The sequence below is a fragment of the Globicephala melas genome, chromosome 17 (assembly GCF_963455315.2).
Source record: "Globicephala melas chromosome 17, mGloMel1.2, whole genome shotgun sequence".
NCBI classification, from domain to species: Eukaryota; Metazoa; Chordata; class Mammalia; order Artiodactyla; family Delphinidae; genus Globicephala; species Globicephala melas.
Window position 1 is genome coordinate 64,915,590 of NC_083330.1, and position 21,808 is coordinate 64,937,397.

Here is a 21,808-nt window from a genome sequence, read left to right on the forward strand (position 1 = left end):
CAAACAGCACTCCCAGTAAACTTCCTGCATGTTAAATTTTGTCTCAAAGACTGCTTCCCAAAGAACCTACCCTGTGCCAGGGATGACAGAGCATCATGTCAGCAACTTATTCTCAAATGATTCAGGGGAAGGAAAAAAATCTTACTATACTACACTTGAAACTTTTTCAGAAATTTGAGATTGTTTCTAAATTTTAAAAGCAATACAAAATTGAGTGGGGAAAACATAGGAAGAATAGGATGAAGAAAAGCAGAAGAAGAAAAGTATGACATAGGACATGGTTCACTGAAGAAATGAGACTAACCAATGAACAGTATATTCAAGGTAATAATGGGAAAGAAAAAGAAATTAGAACAAGGGAATAAATCTATTACACAGCATTTATTACTCAAAAGTGATCGTTGCATAACTATAAAATCAGTGTTAACAATTCACACTTTTTGTAATGTTCTTAACAGGTCCCTTTGAGTAGAAAAAAATGCTATAACAATGTTTTTTTAAACCATAAGATCTTTCTAATACACAAACAAAATTTGCTAGCTCACAAAATATGCCACATCTTACATTATCACTCTCACATGTTTGCCTGTTTCCTTTCAAAATGCAAGGATGCCTGAGTTTATCTACATGACCTCAACTTTCTCACCTTAAAAACAAAAACACTTGCTATAACCTTGCTATTCAAAATATTGCCCCCCTGAACCTGTAGCACTGAATCATTGGGAACTTGTTAGAAATGCAGAACTCAAGCTCAACCCCAAATCTACTGAAACAGCATCTGTATTTCAGTAAGATTCCCAGATCATTTTATATGTACATTAAATTTTGTGAAGCAGGTTCTAGTTTTCACTGTGGGATATAGAGAGCTACAAAGAGTATTGCTCCCACCCTTACAGTGAAACGAAGTCAAACTAAATTCAAATTTATGACTTATTTCAAACCCATAAGAGAACTCAAGTCACAAAGCAAACAACTGGCCCTACATCAAAAGAGAAGCAGGCACCTGCAAGGACAGAGGAGACGTTAGCACATGCTTACTTGAGACAGATGCAACTGGACACCATACGAATACGGCTAGAATAGTAAGGGAACAGGTGAAGGCAGAGTGACAGCCAGTGCAACAGTGTGAAGGCAACAGGGTATGAATAAATTGTGGGAGTCTGCACCTTCTTGCAGGTTCTTTCACCAGAAATCTCACCAGACACAAAAGGTAATAGAAGGAGCCCTAAGAAAGCGTCCATTGTGGTACAGACCTAGAGGAAGGGAAAAAGCAGTAGTGCAGAAGGGACATGAAACTCTACCTGGATCCCTTTCTCAACCTCTCCTATGAGTCAAAAGCCTTAATCTGTGAGAACGGCAAAAATACTGTCACCCGTGGGCAGGTAGGGTGACTAACCATCCAGTTTGCCTGGGACTCTTTCAGTTTTAGCACTTAAAGTACCACATCCCAGGAAAAAAATGTTCTCCCTAGCCTTTAGGTATTTTAATTTGAAAGTGGAGTTTCAAATCATCTTCTTGATTTCTCTAAGCTTCTTACCAAAGAAAATGAAAAGACATTACTTGCTAAATGGCCTGTATATTTTCTACACAATACTGCTAAAAAGAGGTATAATTTGCTTACCTGTGATATTACATTTTTCTCTGATAAACTAGAATTCTACACCGAACTCTGTAAAAAATGAGTAAACTAGTAACATATATTTAAAATAAGTTCAGACTTCTGACCGATGAGGAAAGAGGGAATCTTAGTAGTACTCAAGCTACGGCCCAACACCTCCTGCCCTCCATATCCAAAGTTCCCTTTAAAGAGTTGAATCCTTCCTTATTGATACTGCCTCCTCAGCCAACTAAAATCTGGCTTCTCCTCACATAATTCTTGACAAAGACATCACTCTCTTTTGTGTTGTTATATCCAATAGACCTTTACTCCACCCTCCCAACCGCCAGTCTTCCTCTTATTTGAACCATCTAAAGCACCAGATCATTCCCTCTTTCATGAAATGCTGTCTTCTTCACTTAGCTTCTGGAATACACTATTCTTGTTATTTTTCCTGACTTTGTAGACACTCCTCAGTCTCCCTCTAGTTCTGATCCTTCTTCATTTTCCCTTCCAATAAACACTGGTGCTTTTCAGAGTTCTGTCCTGGATCTTCCTCTCCATCTATATACAGCTGTTGACACCCACACTTATATCTTCAGCCTAAACTTCTATGAGCTCCAGATTTAAGTGTATAAATACATACACATGCATAAACACACACACCTACTTATTTGACATCTCCATTTATATTCACAAAGGTATCTACAATTTGACATGTCCAAAATTAACACTTTAAGTTCCACACCCCCAAATCTATTCTTTCCCCAGTGTTCTCCCTCACAGTTAATAATAACGCTTTTTACTCAGTCAGTATAGTCAGAAACCTAAGTCATCACTTACTATTTCCTTTCCCTTAATTATCTGACCCTTTCTAACCCATCAGCAAGTCCCATCAGTTCACTCTCACAAGTATGTCTTGACTCCATCTCCTCCTCTTCATCTCTGTGGCCACCTAGTCTCAGCCACCATCATTGCTAGCCTAGACTACTGTAACAGCTTCCTAAGTGGTCTCCCAGCTTACACATCTGCACCCTCCAATCTGTTCTCCAATAGCAGCCAGAGGGCTCTTCAAATACCATTATTTCACTAATGCTTAAATGCTCGAATGGCCTTCATATGGTTTACCAAGAAAGGTCCTGGCCTATCTGGCTTCTGTCTACGTACATCTCATCCCATTCCACTCTACCCTTTGTTCATTAAGTTCCACTCATATTTGCCTTCTTTCAATTCCTACACTATATGAAGTCCCTTCCTATCTCAGCCTCTTGGTATTTGCTTTTCCTTCTGAGAATGCCATCTTTCTGAATGAATGACTTCTTCTCAATCCTTTATTTTCAGCTTAAATATTACCTAAACAGAGGCCTTCCCAGATCACTTTAAGTAAAGTAAATGTCCTTCTATTTATTCTTCTAATAGCACACACTATCTATAATTATTTTATTATTTACTTTATTGCTCTTATCTTTCCTCTCTCAAAAATGTAGGTTTCATGAGAGTATTTCCCTGAATTAATTCTCTGACACACCTCCAATATGCAGTACTGAGTCTACTATGGTAGGGAGAGTAACAAATATTTGTTACACAAATAAATTTTCTAAGTTTAGAAAGGTTTTCTATGAATAGCATGTTAGATTTTTTTAACTCATTTAAAAATCTAAAGGAAAATTAGAATAACGGTTAGAAAGTTAAAGATTTATAATAGTTGGAAGGCCCAAATACTAGTTTTCTGACTTTTTCAAAATCCCCCCACAATTTATAAACTTTTTTGCACACTGATATTACTTTGATTTCCCTTATTTTAAAAGTAACAATGCTATATTTGCTTTTGTATTGAATGTGTATATTATGCAAACATATAAAAGATAGACTAAGATATACTACCAGCACATGTGACTTTTATTGAGCATTTGAGTTGTTACCTTTTTTCCCAGCACATGTTAAAAAAATTCCAGGTATGAATATCTACAGAAAGGTGCAATAATAAGAACAGGGATTTTAAAGTCAAACAAAGCTAAGCTAAAAACTCTGCCACAGAGGTTTTAGGATCTTGGGCAAGCTCCTCAGCCTCAGCATCTTAATCCATAGAATAGAGATAACTCCTTCTCTCTCCAAGAGAAGTAAACAATAATTACATGAAAACTCACTTAATTAGCCCAGTATGTCTGTAGCAAACATTCAATAACTGCTAAGTAATGGTAATGAAAATGGTGTTGGCAGCAGCAATAGTGGTAGCAGTGGGATGTCTTCTATAAAATATAAGAACCATTATACAACAGAAATTCAGAAGTTATATTACAAAATATCATGCTATTTTTAAAATTACAAATGTTTTAATAACCCAGTGCCCTAAAGTCTACCCTAAAACTCAGAAAGAAGACAGAAAATCTAAAGTAAACCAAGTAAAGAACACCATTCTAACCTAAACTTCTCTGAACCTAAGTGCCTTTCAGGTATTTACAGCAACAATCCTTTGAACGGCCATAATCGTAACATTAGCAGAAATACAAGATCTTCAGTGTGAGATCTGAAGAGTCAGAGGTCCATAGCAATGTGATAGGTGCGACTGGCTAGCTGGAGAGACAGGAGAGTAGTGGTTTGTGACCCTGAAATGTCTATCAAGATTAAACCCTACTGAATAGCATAAGGGTAAAGAGAGAAAGAGATACTGAAAGAAATATAAGAAGAAAAAAAAAAAAACCACCATGAAAGAGTGACAGAGAGCAGACATTAGAAACAACAAGAGATGCCCGAGAAGCAGACCTCCTTCCACAGCAGCAAAGTTTACCACAAGGGACGAATGAGGATAGAGCAGAGTGGTCCGAGGGCACTGTGGATGGAGTGGGGCAGGGGCAGAACAAATCCGACACACCTCGCCAGCACTATGACACGGTCTGAAAGCATGCCAACGGAAACAGCACAGCGTTCTGGGGGCATCTGGTGTGATGACTAGTATCTCTACAAATAGAAGTTAAGTAGCCCCAAAGAAAATCATCGTATTAAAATACAGTATACAAGGACTCGGACATCTGGTACAAGCAAAACTGTGCTCGTTATACTTTTACTAAGGCAGAGAAAAAAGCAGTATGTTCAAATATGTTGCCATCAAACACAGTCAAAGTAAACATTTCAGAGGTTAAGAGGAATGATGTTTTGTACAGAGGAACCGGTTTGCAAGGCAGAAATAGAGACACAGAGATAGAGAACAAACGTATGGACACCAAGGGGGGAAAGTGGGGGTGGGGGTGGGGGTGGGATGAATTGGGAGATTGGGATTGACATGTATACACTGATATGTATAAAATGGATAACTAATAAGAACCTGCTGTATAAAAAAAATGAAATAAAATTTAAAAAAAAAAAGAGGAATGACGTTTTGTTACCTGCAAGGTCCTTTGTCTAGAAGAGTCTCTCATTTACCAGATGGTCTGAGGTAACTACGTTATTATATTTTAACAAATAACTACTTGCTTTCATGTCGTTGTTTTCATTCACTTAAAGCATAAACCTATGAGTCAAAGACAAGGCTAGAATCTTACATACTAATTAATTCAGCTGACGAGCAAGATGCTAATAAAATCTGCACTCAGGAATTTAGTCCCTATTTGTTCCAGTTAGCTTTATATTCTCTCATGCCAAAGAAAACCACATAAGAGTATAGTTATACAAATTCATCACTATTTTTAGAAAAACTAAAACAGTCGCCACTGATAGTGATTCAATATCAGATCATTCCCAACATTCAAGATTATCCATTATGTTTATTTCTGCCTGACCCTTTGGATGACCCTATAAAGTTGCAGACTTTATATTATTTCAATTTTCCTATCTACAAACATCTTTATAAAAATTTCCTTGTCACAACTGCTATAAAAAGTAAGAAAATAGTGACTATTGAGAGGAACACCAGCAAATTACTGGTGAATTCAACTATGGCAGTGTTTGACTTATCTGGAAGCCCTATTTTCTAAGGGTCGAATATTTAGAATTTAGTTAAGAACTTAGAAGTGAAAGGACATCACAATCAAGGAAAAGAGTTATCACAAAGCTCATTTACTTGATAATGAGGTGAAGAGTCTGATACAGCATTTCATATAAAGCGATGGCCCTCAAGCAGATTGGTTTTGCTAAATTCCTCGCTTTCCTCCCACCCAGTGTCTCCTCCAGGGAATATTTGGCAATGTCTAGAGACATTTTTGGTACACAAAACTTGGGGTGAGGAGGGTGGGAGGGTGCTACTGGCATCTAGTGGCTAGAAGACAGGGATGCTGCTAAATATCCTATGTGGAGGACAGCCCCACAACAAGAATTATACAGCCCAAATGTCAATACCGCCAAGGCTAAGATATCCTGATATAGAGGAAAGAGTCCTATACATCTCTGTCTCCCTCTGTCTCTCTATATATCTATCAATCAAATGAATCACTATCACTATACTGGCACTCAGTACAAGAACGAATGGTCAAAAGTCTTAAGACAAACAAACAAAAACTAATACGTTACTGGTATGCATTAATAAAGAAAGATGTAATACAAGATTTCCAACAGAAACGATTAATTTTTAAATGTTATAAAGGATATAAAGGAACTGATATAAAGGAACAAACTACAATTATTAGTTATGGTTACCTACATAGAATATCTCCTCCTAATTTCCCTTCCCTTGAATCTAGACTGGTCTTAGTAACTTGTTTGACCAATAGCATGCAGCAGAAATGACATTCTGGGACTTGCAAGGCTAGGTCATAAACTGTGGTAGGTTGAACAATACCCCTCCTCATATGTCCCCATCCTAATCCTCCTACCTGTGAATACATCACCTCATATGGCAAAGGAGAGTTTGCAGATGTGATTAAGTTAAGGACTTTGAGAAAGATTAATCCTGAACTATCCAGGTGGGTCCTAAATGTAATCACGAGGGTCCTTATAAAAGAGAGGCAAAAAGGTCAATGATGTGACAACCGAAGCAGAGATTAATGTGAGCAAGAACCAAGGAATACCAAAAGCTGGAAGAAACAAGGACCAGATTCTCCCCTAGAACCTCCAGAAGGACAGGGCATTGCTAACACTTTTATTTTAGCCCCTTAAGTCTAATTTTGGACCTCAGACTTCCAGAACTCTAAGAGAATAAATTTGTGTTGTTTTAAGCCACTATATTTGTGGCAATTTGTTACAGCAACAATGGGAAACTGATAACAAAGTCTTACAGCTTCTACTTAGTTCTCTTGGAACATTTTCTCTGGAAGTCCTGACCATTTTAAGACTGTCATACTGGTGAGATCACATGCACCTACTCTGGTCAATAGTTCTCGTTGAACCCAGCCTTCCAGCCATGTCCAACAAAGTGCCAGACAAGTGAGTGAAGCCACCTTGGACTTTGTGACCAGCTCATCTGCCAGCCGTTTACCAAGTGACCCCCATAGATACCACGTGAAAGAGACAAATCACCCAGCTGAGTCCTGGCTATATTTCTGATCCACAAAATCATGAGAAATAATGGAACAGTCGTTGTTTTATGTCACAAATAACTCTGGACCTCAAGTTACATGTTAAATGATGATTAAAGATTGTTAAATAGAATATATCCATTTTGTAATGGAAGAAAAAACTCCTATTTATATTATCTGTTTTCTAGGCAGTAATCCCTAGTTATAGGGCTACTCCAACATTCCCATTAATTCTAAAGAATTGTAATTAAGCTTGCTGGAATATACTGCTGTAACTAGATTCTTTCCATATTGGTAAAATAACTGATTGTAACAAAGCTTCATTTACTTATCCAGGGCCAGGATATAGAAGCTCTCAGCTTATTAGAGATCACTCACTCTTCCTGACTCAATCCATATTTCATATCCTCATCCTGTTTTTCTCCTCTTTCAGGTCTAGTTATTCCTTTATTCCTCTTTTACTGTTTCAACTAAGGCACCCAAATATCTTTATTCACAAATCTTAATTTGAAGTATGAAATGTTTTCTTGCCCTCTTTCCTATTCTCTTTGAGCAAAAGCCAAGTTTATCTCCAGTTCATCTAGAGGTTAATAGCTTAACAGCACTGCCACTTTCTTATATAATCCTATACAAGGAGCTGAGAAAAATGGGGATACTCTTGTTAAGAGTCCAAGATCCCTAGTGGACTGGAACTCCACAAAAAATCATATTTGTTTCTATGTATTCTAAGTATGCTACATGGCAAGTTCTCAAAACAAAACTCCTCATGCTACCTTAAGTAAATAATCACAACGGTGGGGAACTACAAGATTAAATTTAGAATTATATGGTGTATCTATATGGATGTAGATAAATGGTAAAAAAATTTTGTAAAAAAATTTTTTTAAACATATACAATTATCACACAGAGAAACAAAAAAATGCAAGCTGATTAAGATCTAGCATTGATAGAAAAACTGCTCTGTTCCCCCAAAACATCCCTTATTTGCCTATATAAAAAGAATCTCATTTTTAAAAATACTTTAAGTACACATTTAACAAAAATATTCCCTAAGAAGGTCCTTTTTTTCAAATCATATCTTTCACTGTGCCTCCCCAAAAGCCAGCTCTTACCTTTCTGTGTAATTCTCCCATGAGCATTAATTACAACATCTAAATAAGTGTGGAAGGCAGCCTCCAAGATGAGGCCCCCCAATGATTTCCACCTCCTGGTATTCACACCCTGCCTGCATAGTATGCTCCCACAGTGTATGATGAGGGCAAAAAAGGATGGACTATCTCTTCTAAGACCAGGTTATAAAAGACTGTGGCTTCCAGCTTAGGTGTCTCTCTCATCACTCATTCTGGAGGAAGACAGCTGCCATGTCTTGAAACACTCAGGCAGCCCTGTGGAGAGACCCACACAGCAAGGAATTGAGACTTCTAGCCAACAGCCATGTGAGTGAGCCTTCTTGGAACTGGTTCCTGCAGCCCCATTTAAGACTTCAATAATGCAGCCCTAGCTGAAAGCTTGATTACAACTTCATGAGAGACCCTGAGGCAGAAACGTTCCCCTAAGCTGCCCCAAGACACCTGATCCTCAGAAACCATGAGACAATACATGTCTGTTTTAAGCTATTGTGCTTTGGGGTAATTTGTTGTACAGCAATGTAGAACTAACTAATGCAGTGAGCACTGCTCATCCTTCAAAAACCAAATAGGTATTTAAAAAAATTTTTTTAATAATTATAAATAGAAATAGTAACTGCAAAACTTGAAAACAAATTTGGTTTAAAAAGCTCAGCTAAAATTAAAAGGCAACAGTAATAACATCAGCTTGCCAGTCCTACTTGTAAAAACAATGAACCAACAGTGCACTTTCAGAAGAATATGGACTCTTTCTGGAAGAATAGAGAGCAGGTTGAGCAGATAAATTGAGAACAGAACATCAACTTTTTTAAAACTAGGAAAGAAATCAGTTTGTAATTTAAAAATCACAATATCTTACTTAACTATTAACAAGACATCCCACAAAGTCTGCCTTATCTATTACAAACTGGTTCGAAAGCTTTATCTTGTCACAGACTATATCAAATGCCTACTGATAAACACATAAGAAAGATAAGGGCAAATATAACAAATTTCAGCAGTAGACCCCACTTCCATTTCACAGCACAGATTTTCTTTTCCTGTAATGTTTCCACACCAAATCCAAAGCACCTCATTAGATCATGCAAGCACTCTTTCCAAGAACACATAAGGTTTCCTATTGTAAGAAACAGCTCTTTTAACATAATTTATTTCATTAGAAAGTGCACTTAGTACACACATATTTAATACATGGGTTGAGCATTTAAAAACCCTCAAAAAGCAACAATAAAAGAAAAACATGGCAATTTTTCATTTGTCTGGGGAAAAAATTGATTTCAGCAATAGAATGCATTCTCAACATAATAAATCCTCTCTACCTTAAATGGTTAATGAATAGGGTAATTTACTAGTGATGATCTCAGTTATCTCCATAGAAACTATATGTATTGATATCGAAAACGAGGAACACTAAGACTGTACTAAAAATTAAACCATCATCATCAATGTGTCATTTGAGTCAAAGAGCAATAATTTAGTCATCAACATTGGCAAAATTAGTTGACTTAAACTCTGAAGTTCTTTAGCTTTTAAGTCAAATAAGCATTTGAATACCCCATTGTTTCCTATATCCTTTATCTTGAACAAAGACAACTTAAATTACCAACTTCTCTCTCATATAACTTATGTATTATTAAGTTTAATTGACGCTAACTGATCTCCATTGACTGAAGTTTATAGGTCCTTTCCAGAATATTTAAAACCATGTTAAATTTTAAAATACATTTTCCATTTTCACTGGAAAATGTAGCATTCCTACTGGCATGTGCTAAAATAATAAGGTATGAGGCAAAATTTATCCATTTGTATCACAGGACATGCTTTTCATGCACTGTCATAAAATCATATTAATAAGGCCCTCCAATCTTGTAACAATGTTAATGCAGAATTTCCAAGAAATTACTTAGAAAAGGCCAAATGTGTGTTCAAACAGTCTTACCCATGAAGAAAGATTCCTAAAACTAATGCTCTAGTGTGAATGTCTTTATAATTTTCCAAGGGTCACATTTTAAAACCACACACTGAGTGCACACATAGCTCACAAATATGCTAGTATCTGATTATGACTTCATGTAATATCATGATTACATTTAGTAACCGAATTGATTGTGATATTACATTGTTCCTATAGAAGCACTGTGGGTAGACAATGTCTGGAATCATCCAATACCATAAATTGGTCCACAATTCCCTGAACTGAGGTAAAAAAAAGCAGTTAAAAGGCACAACTAATAAAAAGTTTCTAAAGAAGTAGTGTAGAAAAGTCCTGCTTATGAGGTAGACAATTCTCTCCTCCATTCCTGAATACAGACCAAAGAAGTGCTTTCAAGTGCCTGTGGAAGATCAAATGCCTTGCTCCAAATAAATGTGCTCTTAACTTACGGAACCTATGGAATGCTTATGTACCTACCAACCTTGAGGGAGGGGAGGAGTAAACTTAAAACAAACAAACAACAAAAAAGAAACAAAAAACACTTTCCAACACACCAGAATGTATAACATAAAACAGCAGCAATGTATTCTGTCTGTATCACGGTAGTTAGATGGCTAAAGTACCTTAAGACTGAATGATTTGCTCATTGGCCCCTTTCATCCTTCTGATTTTCTGACTTTTTAGCTTTTTCACTTGGACTCACATTCTGACATACCAGCATGCTGCACCGGTTTGAAAAATATCCTCCTTTAACAGGTTAGCTTAAAAATGGCTTGGCTTTCACCATTCCAAATTATTTTTGAGCAGAAGTCCGCTTTTTATTGCAGAGCCACAGATTTCCAGAAAAATACCTTCTTAACTACTGCATTCTTTCCTCCTCTGGGGGCACAACAAAAACGGGAGTCTAACTTGGGCAGCACCAAGCCTGTGATGGGCTTGCAAGTATGCATCTGCGGTTGCTGGTCTGATCCACGCTTTCAGTTTCCCAGGAAAATGTTTCCTTCGGCTGCTTAAATGAATCCAACCGGAGGTGTACGAAAACAAGCCGCTGAGAACACCTCTGCCTTAACGGACCAACATCCCTTCTTTCGGACCCTGACACATCTTCGTTTGATAACCATTTAGCGAAGTTTCCCCCTGCCTCTCGGCTTTGTAGCGCTTTGGAAGGAGGCACCGCAGGCCACCGGCATGGCTGCACGTTCACAAGTAAGCAGCAAGGACTACAGGGGGACAGCAGGGCTGGGGGACGGGGGGCACAGCAAATCTAAACAAAATCAAATCAACGGCGGTTGGTAACTGGGGCTGAAGCTCCAACTGTGAGGCTGGGGAGGAACCAGCCAAGCGTTGGCTCTGGCTGCCTGGCACGATCCGCGCCTGTCCTACTGCCCCGGGGACACTCAGGAGGCGCAAAGTTCCCCCGCCCCCCCGGACGTCCCAGGCGCGAGGCCAAGCGGGCGAGGGGGCCGGCGGCGAGGGGCCCAGGCCGAGGGGCGGCCGGGGCGCAGGCGAGGTAGGGGAGGGCTCTGGGCACCCGCCCCTCCGTCCCCGGCTCGCCCCCTCGCGGCCCCCTTACCTTGGGCGATGGCAATGGACTCGAAGCGGTGCAGCTCCTTGAGCAGGCAGCTCCTCTCGCTGGAGTGCAGGCTGTAGATGAAGTCGCGCGCGCCCTGCGCCGTGTTCAGCGCCTCCATGGGCTCCTTCTTGGGGTGGGTGCCCAGATCCCGGGGGCCGCCCGGGGCCGCGAGCGCCAGCAGCCCCCGCCCGCAGCAGCACCAGGACGGCGGGCGGGGCGCGGCGGCCGGGCCCGGCCTCAGGCTGTGCGCGGTCCGGCTCCTCAGCAGCGGCAGCAGCCGGGACATGGCGGGCTGAGGAGCGGGGACGCCCCGCGGCAGTCCGGGAGGGCGATTTTTGGCGAACCCGCGGGAAGAAGGAGCTGGGCTCAGCCCGACCCCGCCCCGATGTCCTCCTGACAGGCAGCCGAGGCGCCGGGAACCATGCACTCGCCGGGCCCGCGCGGCTGGAGCCTCCTCTTCAGTCCTCCTTCCCTTCCCAAAGGCTCGCGGCGCCTCCGGTCCCTCCAGACGACAAAAACTTTCTCTGAGGCTGCCGGGCCGGGAGAGCGCTCCCGGAGAAGGCGGGCGGGCGGTGCGGGCGGGCGCCTCCCAACCAGAGGAGCGGCGCGGGCGGGCGAGTTCGGCAAGGGTTTGTGTCTGTCAGTCTGATCTTCCAGAGGGATGAGTCAGCCACGCGCCGCCCTTCCCCGGCACCGCCCTTCCCCGGCACCGCCCTCCTCTCTCGCCGGTTTTCCCACCCTCTTGCCAGCCCTAGTCCCCACACCGTACGGCTTCCGCGCCCTCAAAGCAGCCACGCTCTCAGACCACAGCCGCCGCCGCTACCCCTAGTGGCAATATAAGGGGGTAACAGGGCGGGACGAAGAAAAGAGGCGGGGTGGGTGAGGCGGGGCCGCGCAGGCGCATTGTGCAGTCTCGCGAGCCGCGCTTTCTCCGGGCTGAAGAGCGTGCACGCGTGTCCCCACCCCCTCCTAAGCATGAAGGTGGAGAAAGAGAGGGACCTTGCCCCTTGCGCCGGCCTCCGGTTGGCTGAGTAGTACGGCTGCCACCCGGCCCCCCCTAGCGCCGTGCCTGAATCTGAGGCTGGTTCTGAACGATGCTCCAGCGTGTAGGCCCTCTCGCCCGTCACGGGCCCGGCCACAGCGCCCTGCTCAGGCTTTGGAACATTGAAGCGCCCAGGCCGCGCCCTTCGCCAAGTCCGCGCACACCCAGACTTCGGCCAGACAACCGAGTCTCCGAGACACCCGCTCTGGGAGCCCCAGAGGGAGGGCTAGGCCAGTTCTCCCGCTTCCCAAGAAGAGTCTGAGACAGAGACCTTGACACTGAGAACACCCTTCCCCGTTCTGATGCAAGCAGCTTAGAGACATTGGAGCCTGAGGCAAGAATGTCACAGACCTTTTCCAGGTGGTTGTCCAGGTTTGTTTGCTTGGTTTTTTTCTCTGTGCCAAGGTGGAAAGAATTCTGCGATCCTCCACCATTTCCACGTGTCCTAGGCATCTTTCAAGGCCCCAGTTCATAGGGTCTGCTATTCCAAGCTTTAATTTCTCTCTTGCTAAGGGAGGAGATCTCTGCTTTATCTGAACCTGTCTGAAGGCACTTAGGCTTCCTGTCTTCTTAGAGAATAGATCCACTTAGAGACTAAATCTGCTCAAGTGTAATCAAGATCTAAATCCTATCCTTATCATACCCACTGCCGCACCCAGCCCGAGACCTTGTATACAGTAGATGTGCTATAAGAATGTAAGTGCAATATATAAATGCGCGTCAAGGGAGGAACGGTATCACTAAATCCTCCTACTGCTGTAACCCAGTGGTTCTCCAAGTGTGGTCCCTGGACAGCAGAGCTTGTGAGACATGAAAATTTGTGTGCTCCACCAGAGACTTCCTGAATCTGAAACTGGGGGTTGGTCCCTGTCTGCGGTTTTTTGGGGGTTTTTTTTCCTTTTTCCTTTGCGGTATGCGGGCTTCTCGCTGTTGCGGCCTCTCCCGTTGCAGAGCACAGGCTCTGGACGTGCAGGCTCAGCAGCCATGGCTCACGGGCCCAGCCGCTCCGCGGCATGTGGGATCCTCTCGGACCGGGGCACGAACCCGCGTCCCCTGCATCGGCAGGCGGACTCTCAACCACTGCGCCACCAGGGAAGCCCCCTGTCTGCGTTTTAACAAGCCCTCCAGTTAATACTGATGCACACAAAATTTGAGAACCACTGCTCTAACTTAAACATGGAGAGCAGTTTTTTAAATTTTTAAATTTCAGGGCAGTGCCTCTAGTGTAATAATGACAAGAATTTTCTCTGTGGAAAATGGAAGCTCTTTGAGGGTACAGATTTTCTTGTCTTTGAAACCCCCTACACCTCCCAGTGTGGGTTGGAATCTTCTACAGAGTTATTTAAATTCTTGGGATTTCTACCACCACTACCCCCCCCCATATCCCTTTTACCCCCAAGAGATTCTGACTCATTGGGCTTGGGCTGGGACCTGGGAAGAGGGGTTTGAAAAAGCCCTTGAGTAGGAATTCCCAGCAGTCTCCAGGACACCAGTTTTGTGTTTGGGTTCCAGAAACAGATTGCTGAAAATTTTATAACTGGATCAACCACTTCCTAGCTATGTGTTAGTGTTAGATTGTTTCAGTAGTGGTTCCAATAATCATGCCTTATGGTATCCACTCCCTTGTGTAGACCTGTCGCACATGACTGTGGGCTCGGCCACGTGACTTGCTTTAGCCAATAAGTGGGACATCACAGCCGTGCTCTAAGTGCTTGTTCCTTAGGGCTTGCTGTAATGTGTTTGCTTTATGAATATTCAGTCCTGCTATAGAAAATAAGAGAAACAAAAATGTAGACACAATTTGCTTATGAGACATGTTACACGCAGAGTAAATGGATATGTGTTGAACATAGACAAAAAGGATGCAACAAATGAAAGTGCTACTTCAGATAGAAGGAGATAGACCAAGTAAACTTTAAATATTAGTAAGGCATGAATCATACAACCTCTCAACTGACAACTGTGTCATTCCTAAATTGACCACCAACTAGTGATATCCATTATAGCCCCACTGTGGCCTCATGTAGTCTCTGCACAAGAAAAGCAGCTAAATCCCCAGCTGCTCAGGCAGCTAATGGCCAGCTACAGTTATGACCAGACACACTTGCTTCTGTATCACTCAGATGTATGTCAGATGTATGTTGATTCCAGACCTGTTCAGTCTGCCAAAACCCCTCGCTTACCCTCCACTCCGGTCCTTAAAACCATGCCATCTATGGTTTTAAGTGCTATGGTCCTTCCACCCTGCTTATACCCTATCCTAAGCTTGTTTATCTACTCCTTTTCTTTCTCCTCGCTTCTCATTCTGTTTTAAATTGGTTGATAAACTGTTGCTGCTCTTTAAGTGAACATGCTAAATCAAACTTAGTGGCTTAGATAGCCAGTTTATTTTGCTCATGATTTTGTAGAAATAGAAATAGAAATTCAGGAAATAGAAATTCAGGAAGGGCTTGCTTGGGCAGTTCTGTGTTGGTGTCTCTTATCGGATGTCACTGCAGCTGCAGTCGTTTAAAGGTTCATCTAGGCTGGACATCCAAGATGGCACACTCATGTGGCTGACAGTTGAGGCTGGCTGTTGGTTGGCTGGAAGCTCAGCTGAGACCGTGAACCAGAGTGCCTTCACACACCCCCTCCAACATGTCAGACTTCTCACATGGCAGCTGGCTTCCCTGAGAGCGAGTGTCTGAAAAGAACCAGGTTCATGGCCTTTAATGACTTATCCTAAGGTTCATGGCCTTTAATGACTCATCCTAAGAAGTAATGGAGCATCACTTCCACTGTATTCTGCTAGCTACCAGCAAGCCACTAAGACCAGCCCATATAAAAGAGAAGGGGATATGGACCTCCACCTCTCAATGAAAACAGTGTCAAAGAATTTGGGGACGTGTTTTGTTTTGTTTTAAGATGTTGGGGGTAGGAGTTTATTAATTTATTTATTTTTGCTGTGTTGCGTCTTCGTTTCTGTGCGAGGGCTTTCTTTAGTTGTGGCAAGCGGGGGCCACTCTTCATCGCGGCGCGCAGGCCTCTCACTATCGCGGCCTCTCTTGTTGCGGAGTACAGGCTCCAGACGCGCAGGCTCAGTAGTTGTGGCTCACGGGCCCAGTTGCTCTGCGGCATGTGGGATCCTTCCAGACCAGGGCTCGAACCTGTGTCCCCTGCATTAGCAGGCAGATTCTCAACCACTGCGCCACCAGGGAAGCCCTGGGGACATGTTTTAAAGCTGCCACATAAACAATGTGATTCAAGCATCTTAATTTGGTCTATAAGCCTATCTACATATATGCTTAATCCTTACTAGTCACTTGTGTTATTTCATTTTCTTCTTTCTTTTTTATCATTTCGCTTGGTATATCAATGTCTTTGTTACTGGTTTCTAAGAACTCATTTATGAAAGGATGTTAACCATTTATCGTGCAATGCAAAAGAAATACCATATTTTATTGCCGTCAATTTATTATGGTGTTTTGGTTTTGTATTAAAATATAATCGTGTGGTTTTGGAAAAAAAAAAAAAGCCTATCTGTTCCATGACTTATGGTACAATCTTGGAATTTGGCTGCCACATAAAAAGGTCCAGAGTATCCTGCTAGAAAGGCCACATGAAGGAGGAGGCGACAGCCAATAGCTGCAGCTAACTACCAGGCACATGCGTGAGGCCATCTTGGACCACCTAGTCCCAGTCAAGCCCCAGATGACAGCATTGCAAAGTGGTTGAGATCATTAGCTCTGGAGCCAGACTGCCTAGGTTTGAGTCCCCACTCTACCGTTTACTAGATGTATAACCTTGAGCTAATAACTCAACCTTTCCATGACTGCTCATCTCTTTGATGGGGATAAGGGCGTGTTGCTAAGTTTGCTCATCTGTTAAATGGACATAAGGGCATCTGCTTTAGAGGGTTATAGTGAAACTAAATACATGTAAAGTATTTCAAACAGCGCCTGGAACATGTAAGTGCTCAATAAATTATTACTATCCAAATTCCTGTGGACCTCTCAAACCTCTAGGATTAGGTCTTTGGACCCTAATTTGAGAAATAGCTACCTAGCTATCTGTCATTTAATACACATGTAATGTGTACTAAGTGGATCCTCTATCCACTCTCTTTCTCTGAACATTTGAATACCCTAAATATAAATGGAGGAGATGGGGAGGGGGGAGGGTTGGGGGGGGGTCCACGTATGGAGCTATGGAGAAGTATAGGATAAGGCAGGTCTAACTGTGCGTGGCAAGAGGAAGGCTGTGAGGAAATGGGAGGGTGCCGAGGAGGTAGTGCCAGCAGGTTGGAGAAGGTTACAGAAATGGAAGAGGGAGAGGAGAGCCCAGAAGGCAATCCTGGCCTGGGTTCAGCCTAACCTGCTCTTCACTTTTAAAGATGACAAACATCATGCCTCAGTTAACAGTCACAGTCTCCTCATGAAAAATTGGTGCTGAGTCAACAGTCCACAGTAGGTTACATTATGCAAATCCTCTCCAGAGTTCCTGGCATCCCTGTTGCTGGCAGGGCACAAGGCCATTTGCTGTCTGCATCTTACAATACGTTATACACCCCGTTATTGCTGGCCACTTTAAAATTCTTGAAATTGTTGCTTTACTTGGTGGGACCTTTAATCATTTTTTTCTGCCCACATTTTTGCAGTTCCCTTATTATACTTCTTATCCATCAAGTCTTAGTATTCTGACCCCCGGAAGTCCCCTGCCTCATTGGGGCTGTGGTGAATCAATTGCTGCTTCACAATGAAAACCACAAAATCTTACTAAGAAAATTAAAGAAGACTTAAATAAAGGGAGGGAAAGATCAATTCATGTTTGGAACAGTCAATAGCATTGATATAAGATGACGGTTCTCCCCAAATTAATCTATAAATTCAGTGCAATCCCAATCAAAATCCCAACTTGGTTTGTGTCTCTGTATATGTGTGTGTGAAATGGTCAAACTGATACTAAAATTTATATTGCAATGCAAATGGAGGCAGTGTAGCATACCAGAAAGAGCATGGGTCCCCTGACTTTACATCCTAACTCTAATACCTACTAGCTGATTCAGTTTGGACAAGTTGTCTATGATGCGAAGTCTTGGTTTGGGGGTTTCTTGTTATTTCTTAAAATACCACCTCACAGAGTCACGAGCATAAGATGAGTTAATATATGTGAAACACATGGCACAATACCTAACATGTAGTAGGTGGTCAAAAAATAATAGGTAGTATTAGAAGGCATTAAGATTTAAAAATCAGTGTTAGCAGTATCAGTGTATCTACAGGTATCGGAGGCTCATATAACTTCAGAGCTAAAAGAAAGAGAATCCAACTGGATCTCTATTTTCTCAATGTTTCTTCACTCTCCATCTCCCTGCAGTTTAGCTCTTGGGCTTCCAAAGGACAAGGCTGGAGATATAAATTTGAGAACCATCAGCATCCAGGTATCATTGAAAGCTGTAGACCTGGCCAGGTTTCCAGTGGGTAAAGTAAAGATGGAGATGAGAATGTGGGGCTGCCCCTGGGACCCTTCACCACTGAGACACTGGAAGAGGCAGAGGAGCCAGCAAAGTAGGAGGAAAAGCAGAGTCCTCCTCTCTGTTTCTAACATTAGAAACACCCAGAATGATGTTCGTCTGATACTGGTCATCATTCTTCTTGGGATATTGGATGATTTTGTTAACTTTCTTCTTTGCCCTTGTCTCTGTTGCTTGAAATTTTTATGATAAGTGTATATATTGATAATTTAAACAAATAGAAAGCTTTACTCTAAAGAGGGGAACTACAGAACACTTTTGGTATGAAAAACACCTGGAAAATGCTAAATAAATTCTGAACAGACAGTCTCTCTTTTGGATCCTTTGCATTCCTCTACACCAGTCATTTATTACTGCCTCTCATCACCACCTCATTTTGGTGCTTCATCTTTAACGATTTAATCTATATGTTGAAAAGTGTCCATCACAGGGCAAGAAGCAGTATCTCATGGAAGCAGGATGGAAAATATAAGAGAGGGGCTATGAACTGGAGCTCAGAACTCATGTGTTAATTTCATACTCCAAGAGGTTCATATTTATCTGTCCATAAGTATACCTATAGGCAACACGACTATCTCTGTCCACACAACATGAGAAGTGCATATGCACACATAATACCCGTTCATATCAACACACACACACACACACACACACACACACACACACACACGCACACACCCCTGCCTGACTCAAGGCAATATTTTGTAACTTTTCCCCCTTCCAGATTGCCTGTTGTGTTTGAGTCTGAGTAGGGATGTTGTCCAAGGTAAATGTAAACAACAGGGCTATGAAATGCCTTCTCTTCAGACTTTAAACTTGAATTCTTAATGAGGTTTCCAAGTATTTAGATGCCCCAAGAACTATTTTTGAAAAATTACTCCAACTTTGAGCCCAGCAGCAAGATCAGCGGAAGGATTCTTGAATGTTCCTGTTTTTGAAGGAAAATAAGGCATCAACTCAGACTTTTCTGAACACCCTTTCAAATAGACTTATTAAGTCATCTTCTAACACATACCTAAATTCAAATAATATTGACCCCTCCCCACTCTGTACCAGCCACCAAGCTAGGACTGGAAGTATAAAAATAAAAAGATATTTTGTTTAAGGCCAAATTTTCTATTTTAGACCAAATATTTTCACTGCTGTCAGTTGCTACTGTTCAACAGAATCGATTCTCAGGGTGTGAGAGGATTGCTCTTCCTTGTCCCCTTGAAGTGGGGGAGTGGCCTTGTGACTTGCTTTGGCCAATGAATGGAAACCTGACTGACACATTTGCACCTCCAGATGCAGGCACTTAATTGCCTGTGCTCAGCTGTGCAGCTCTGTCCTCTCCTAGCATGGTGAGATTCACAACATGTATTGAAATGGAAGTTCCATGAAATTGAAGAGGCGGGAAGTAGTGAGCCAATATAGGAGGACAGCTGCCCTGGAGAGTTGCCCCAATCCACAGCAGATTTTGCGTGACAGATAAACTTTTTTTGTGTTGAGTCAGCTCCCATATCATGACTAGTACAGCTCCTACTTTGTTTCTTACATTGAATGCCTCCCTTCACTCCTTCTATTTTCTTTACCTAAAAGGAAGCCTGTTTTGGCTCCAGGGTGTTTGTTTTTCCTTGGGATTAAGATATAGGGAAACAGGGTCCTTGTTTCCTTTGTCTTGTTTCTGAGCTTTATGTGGGTCTGGGACCACAGATATAGATTTGGGAGTCAGCAGCATTAAGGAAGTGGTTAAATCCATGCACTGGATAGAAAATGTGTAAATGAAAATGTAAGAGGACAGAGACCTGGGAAACAACAAGAGTTAAGGGATAAGCAGTGGAAGAAGAAAGAACCAAGAGAAGAAGGTAAGATGATGTGGCAAAAGGAAAACAAAACAAAAAACAGGTGGCTTCAGAAGCCAAAGGATGATACAGTTTCTAGAATGAGTGGTCTACAGTTTCAAATACAGCAGCAAAATCAAGCAAATTAAGGACAAGATAGTACTCATCAGAAACGATGCGTTGACTGTAAGTGGGTGAAGAAAGCACAGAGTTAATGGGAGAATAGATGACGTCAACACAGTAATACAAGCGGGAAGCAGGTAGAGGAGCGGTAACTAACCTGACTGATCAGAGGGAGGTGGAAACTAAACTGGAATGGAACAACCTAGAATCTTCATTTTAGTAACAGCCTCAAAAAAGTATAGGAATTGGAGGCATCAGGTACCTCTGAAGGTAGAGATAGAGCTGAGCTGAAAACAGAAGATCCAGGTGAAAATTTTTAATGGAGCAGTTATAAACCCAGATCCCATGCAGCTGGGAGATGGCCACTCCCTCGCCCCAGGAGAAATCTAGAAGTTTACTAGTGGAGAGACACTAGGCTTGGAGGCTCCAGGAGCACCTGAGGGCAAGGGAAGCACAACACAAACAAGGAGATTAAGTGACTGCCACAGACTGACTCAAGGATCCCTTATCACTCTCCTGCTCTGCCTCGACAACGTTCTGTTAACCATAGTATTGGAGGATTCCTCTCTGAGAACCCAATAAAAGAGCGCAGCCAGGCCACCCCGTAATTAACCAGGCCACCAATTAACCAGTTCTGCCAGTCACAGTTTCTAGCTTTTTGTTGTCTCATTCTTAAAGGCAAAATATGAGGTAAGAGCCTAAATTCACTAGTCAGCTGAAGAAAGCCTTCAAGATGGAAAGACAGAACCAAAACAGTCTTAAAAAAACAAACAAAAAGGAACTCAGGACACAGGGAGCAAAATAAAACTTTTGAAAATGTATAACATTAACATCTTTGCAAAATAAGAAGCGATACTGCATCTATGGAAAGATAGGAGTCTATAAAAGTAGGAACATTCAGAAAACAAAAGGGACTTCCCTGGAAGTCCAGTGGTTAAGACTCTAAGCTTCCAAGGCAGGGGGCACAGGTTTGAGCCCTGGTCAGGGAACTAAGATCCCACATGCCATGCGGTGCAGCCAAAAAATTTTTTTAATTGAAAACAATTAAAAATAAAAACAGAAAACAAAAAATCTTACTTGAAGATTTAAAGTATGACAAAGTGAGAAATGTAGCAAAAAGATTGGAAGATAACACCAAGAAAAAACTTTATCATATCTATATGGTAGATAATATAACAAAATAGAAGACAAGTGACAAAATTATAGAATCAGGTCAGGAGGTGCAAGAGAGTTAAAGAAGATAAAGTAGTTTTGAAAATGTAAGGGAGAATATTGTCAAATATCTGAAGGAGGGACTTCCCTGGTGGCACAGTAGTTAAGAATCTGCTCTGCCTGCCAATGCAGGGGACACGGGTTCGAGCCGTGGTCCGGGAAGATCCACATGCTGCGGAGCAACTAAGCCCATGTGCCACAACTACTGAGCCTGCGCTCTAGAACCCGTGAGCCACAACTACTGAGCCCATGTGCCACAGCTACTGAAGCCTGTGTGCCTAGAGCCCACGAGCCACAACTACTGAGCCCATGAACCACAGCTACTGAAGCCCACGCACCTAGAGCCCGTGCTCCGCAACAAGAGAAGCCACCCCAATGAGAAGCCGAAGCATCACAACAAAGAGTAGCCCCCACTCGCCGC

General features: G+C 42.3%; 2 protein-coding genes across 7 annotated transcripts in view; one reads left to right on the forward strand and one right to left on the reverse strand.

Annotated features, from left to right (window-relative positions):
* The window catches only part of TMEM65 (transmembrane protein 65), a 46,390-nt gene extending 33,902 nt beyond the window's left edge, over positions 1-12,488 (reverse strand). Inside the window, exon 1 of the mRNA XM_030875766.2 lies at positions 11,679-12,488. Within this exon, the coding sequence (XP_030731626.1) occupies positions 11,679-11,964 (286 nt within the window). The 5' untranslated portion in view covers positions 11,965-12,488. The remainder of the gene's footprint in view (positions 1-11,678) is intronic.
* Positions 12,489-12,624: 136 nt separating this feature from the next.
* Positions 12,625-21,808, forward strand: part of TRMT12 (tRNA methyltransferase 12 homolog) — a 64,563-nt gene continuing 55,379 nt past the window's right edge. For 4 of the 6 annotated variants that reach the window (XR_009559648.1, XR_009559649.1, XM_060287596.1 and 1 more), the window contains exon 1: positions 12,625-13,092. The gene's annotated coding sequence lies outside the window, so the exon portion shown is untranslated. The remainder of the gene's footprint in view (positions 13,093-21,808) is intronic. The other 2 variants (XM_060287597.1, XM_060287598.1) reach the window with 1 other exon arrangement.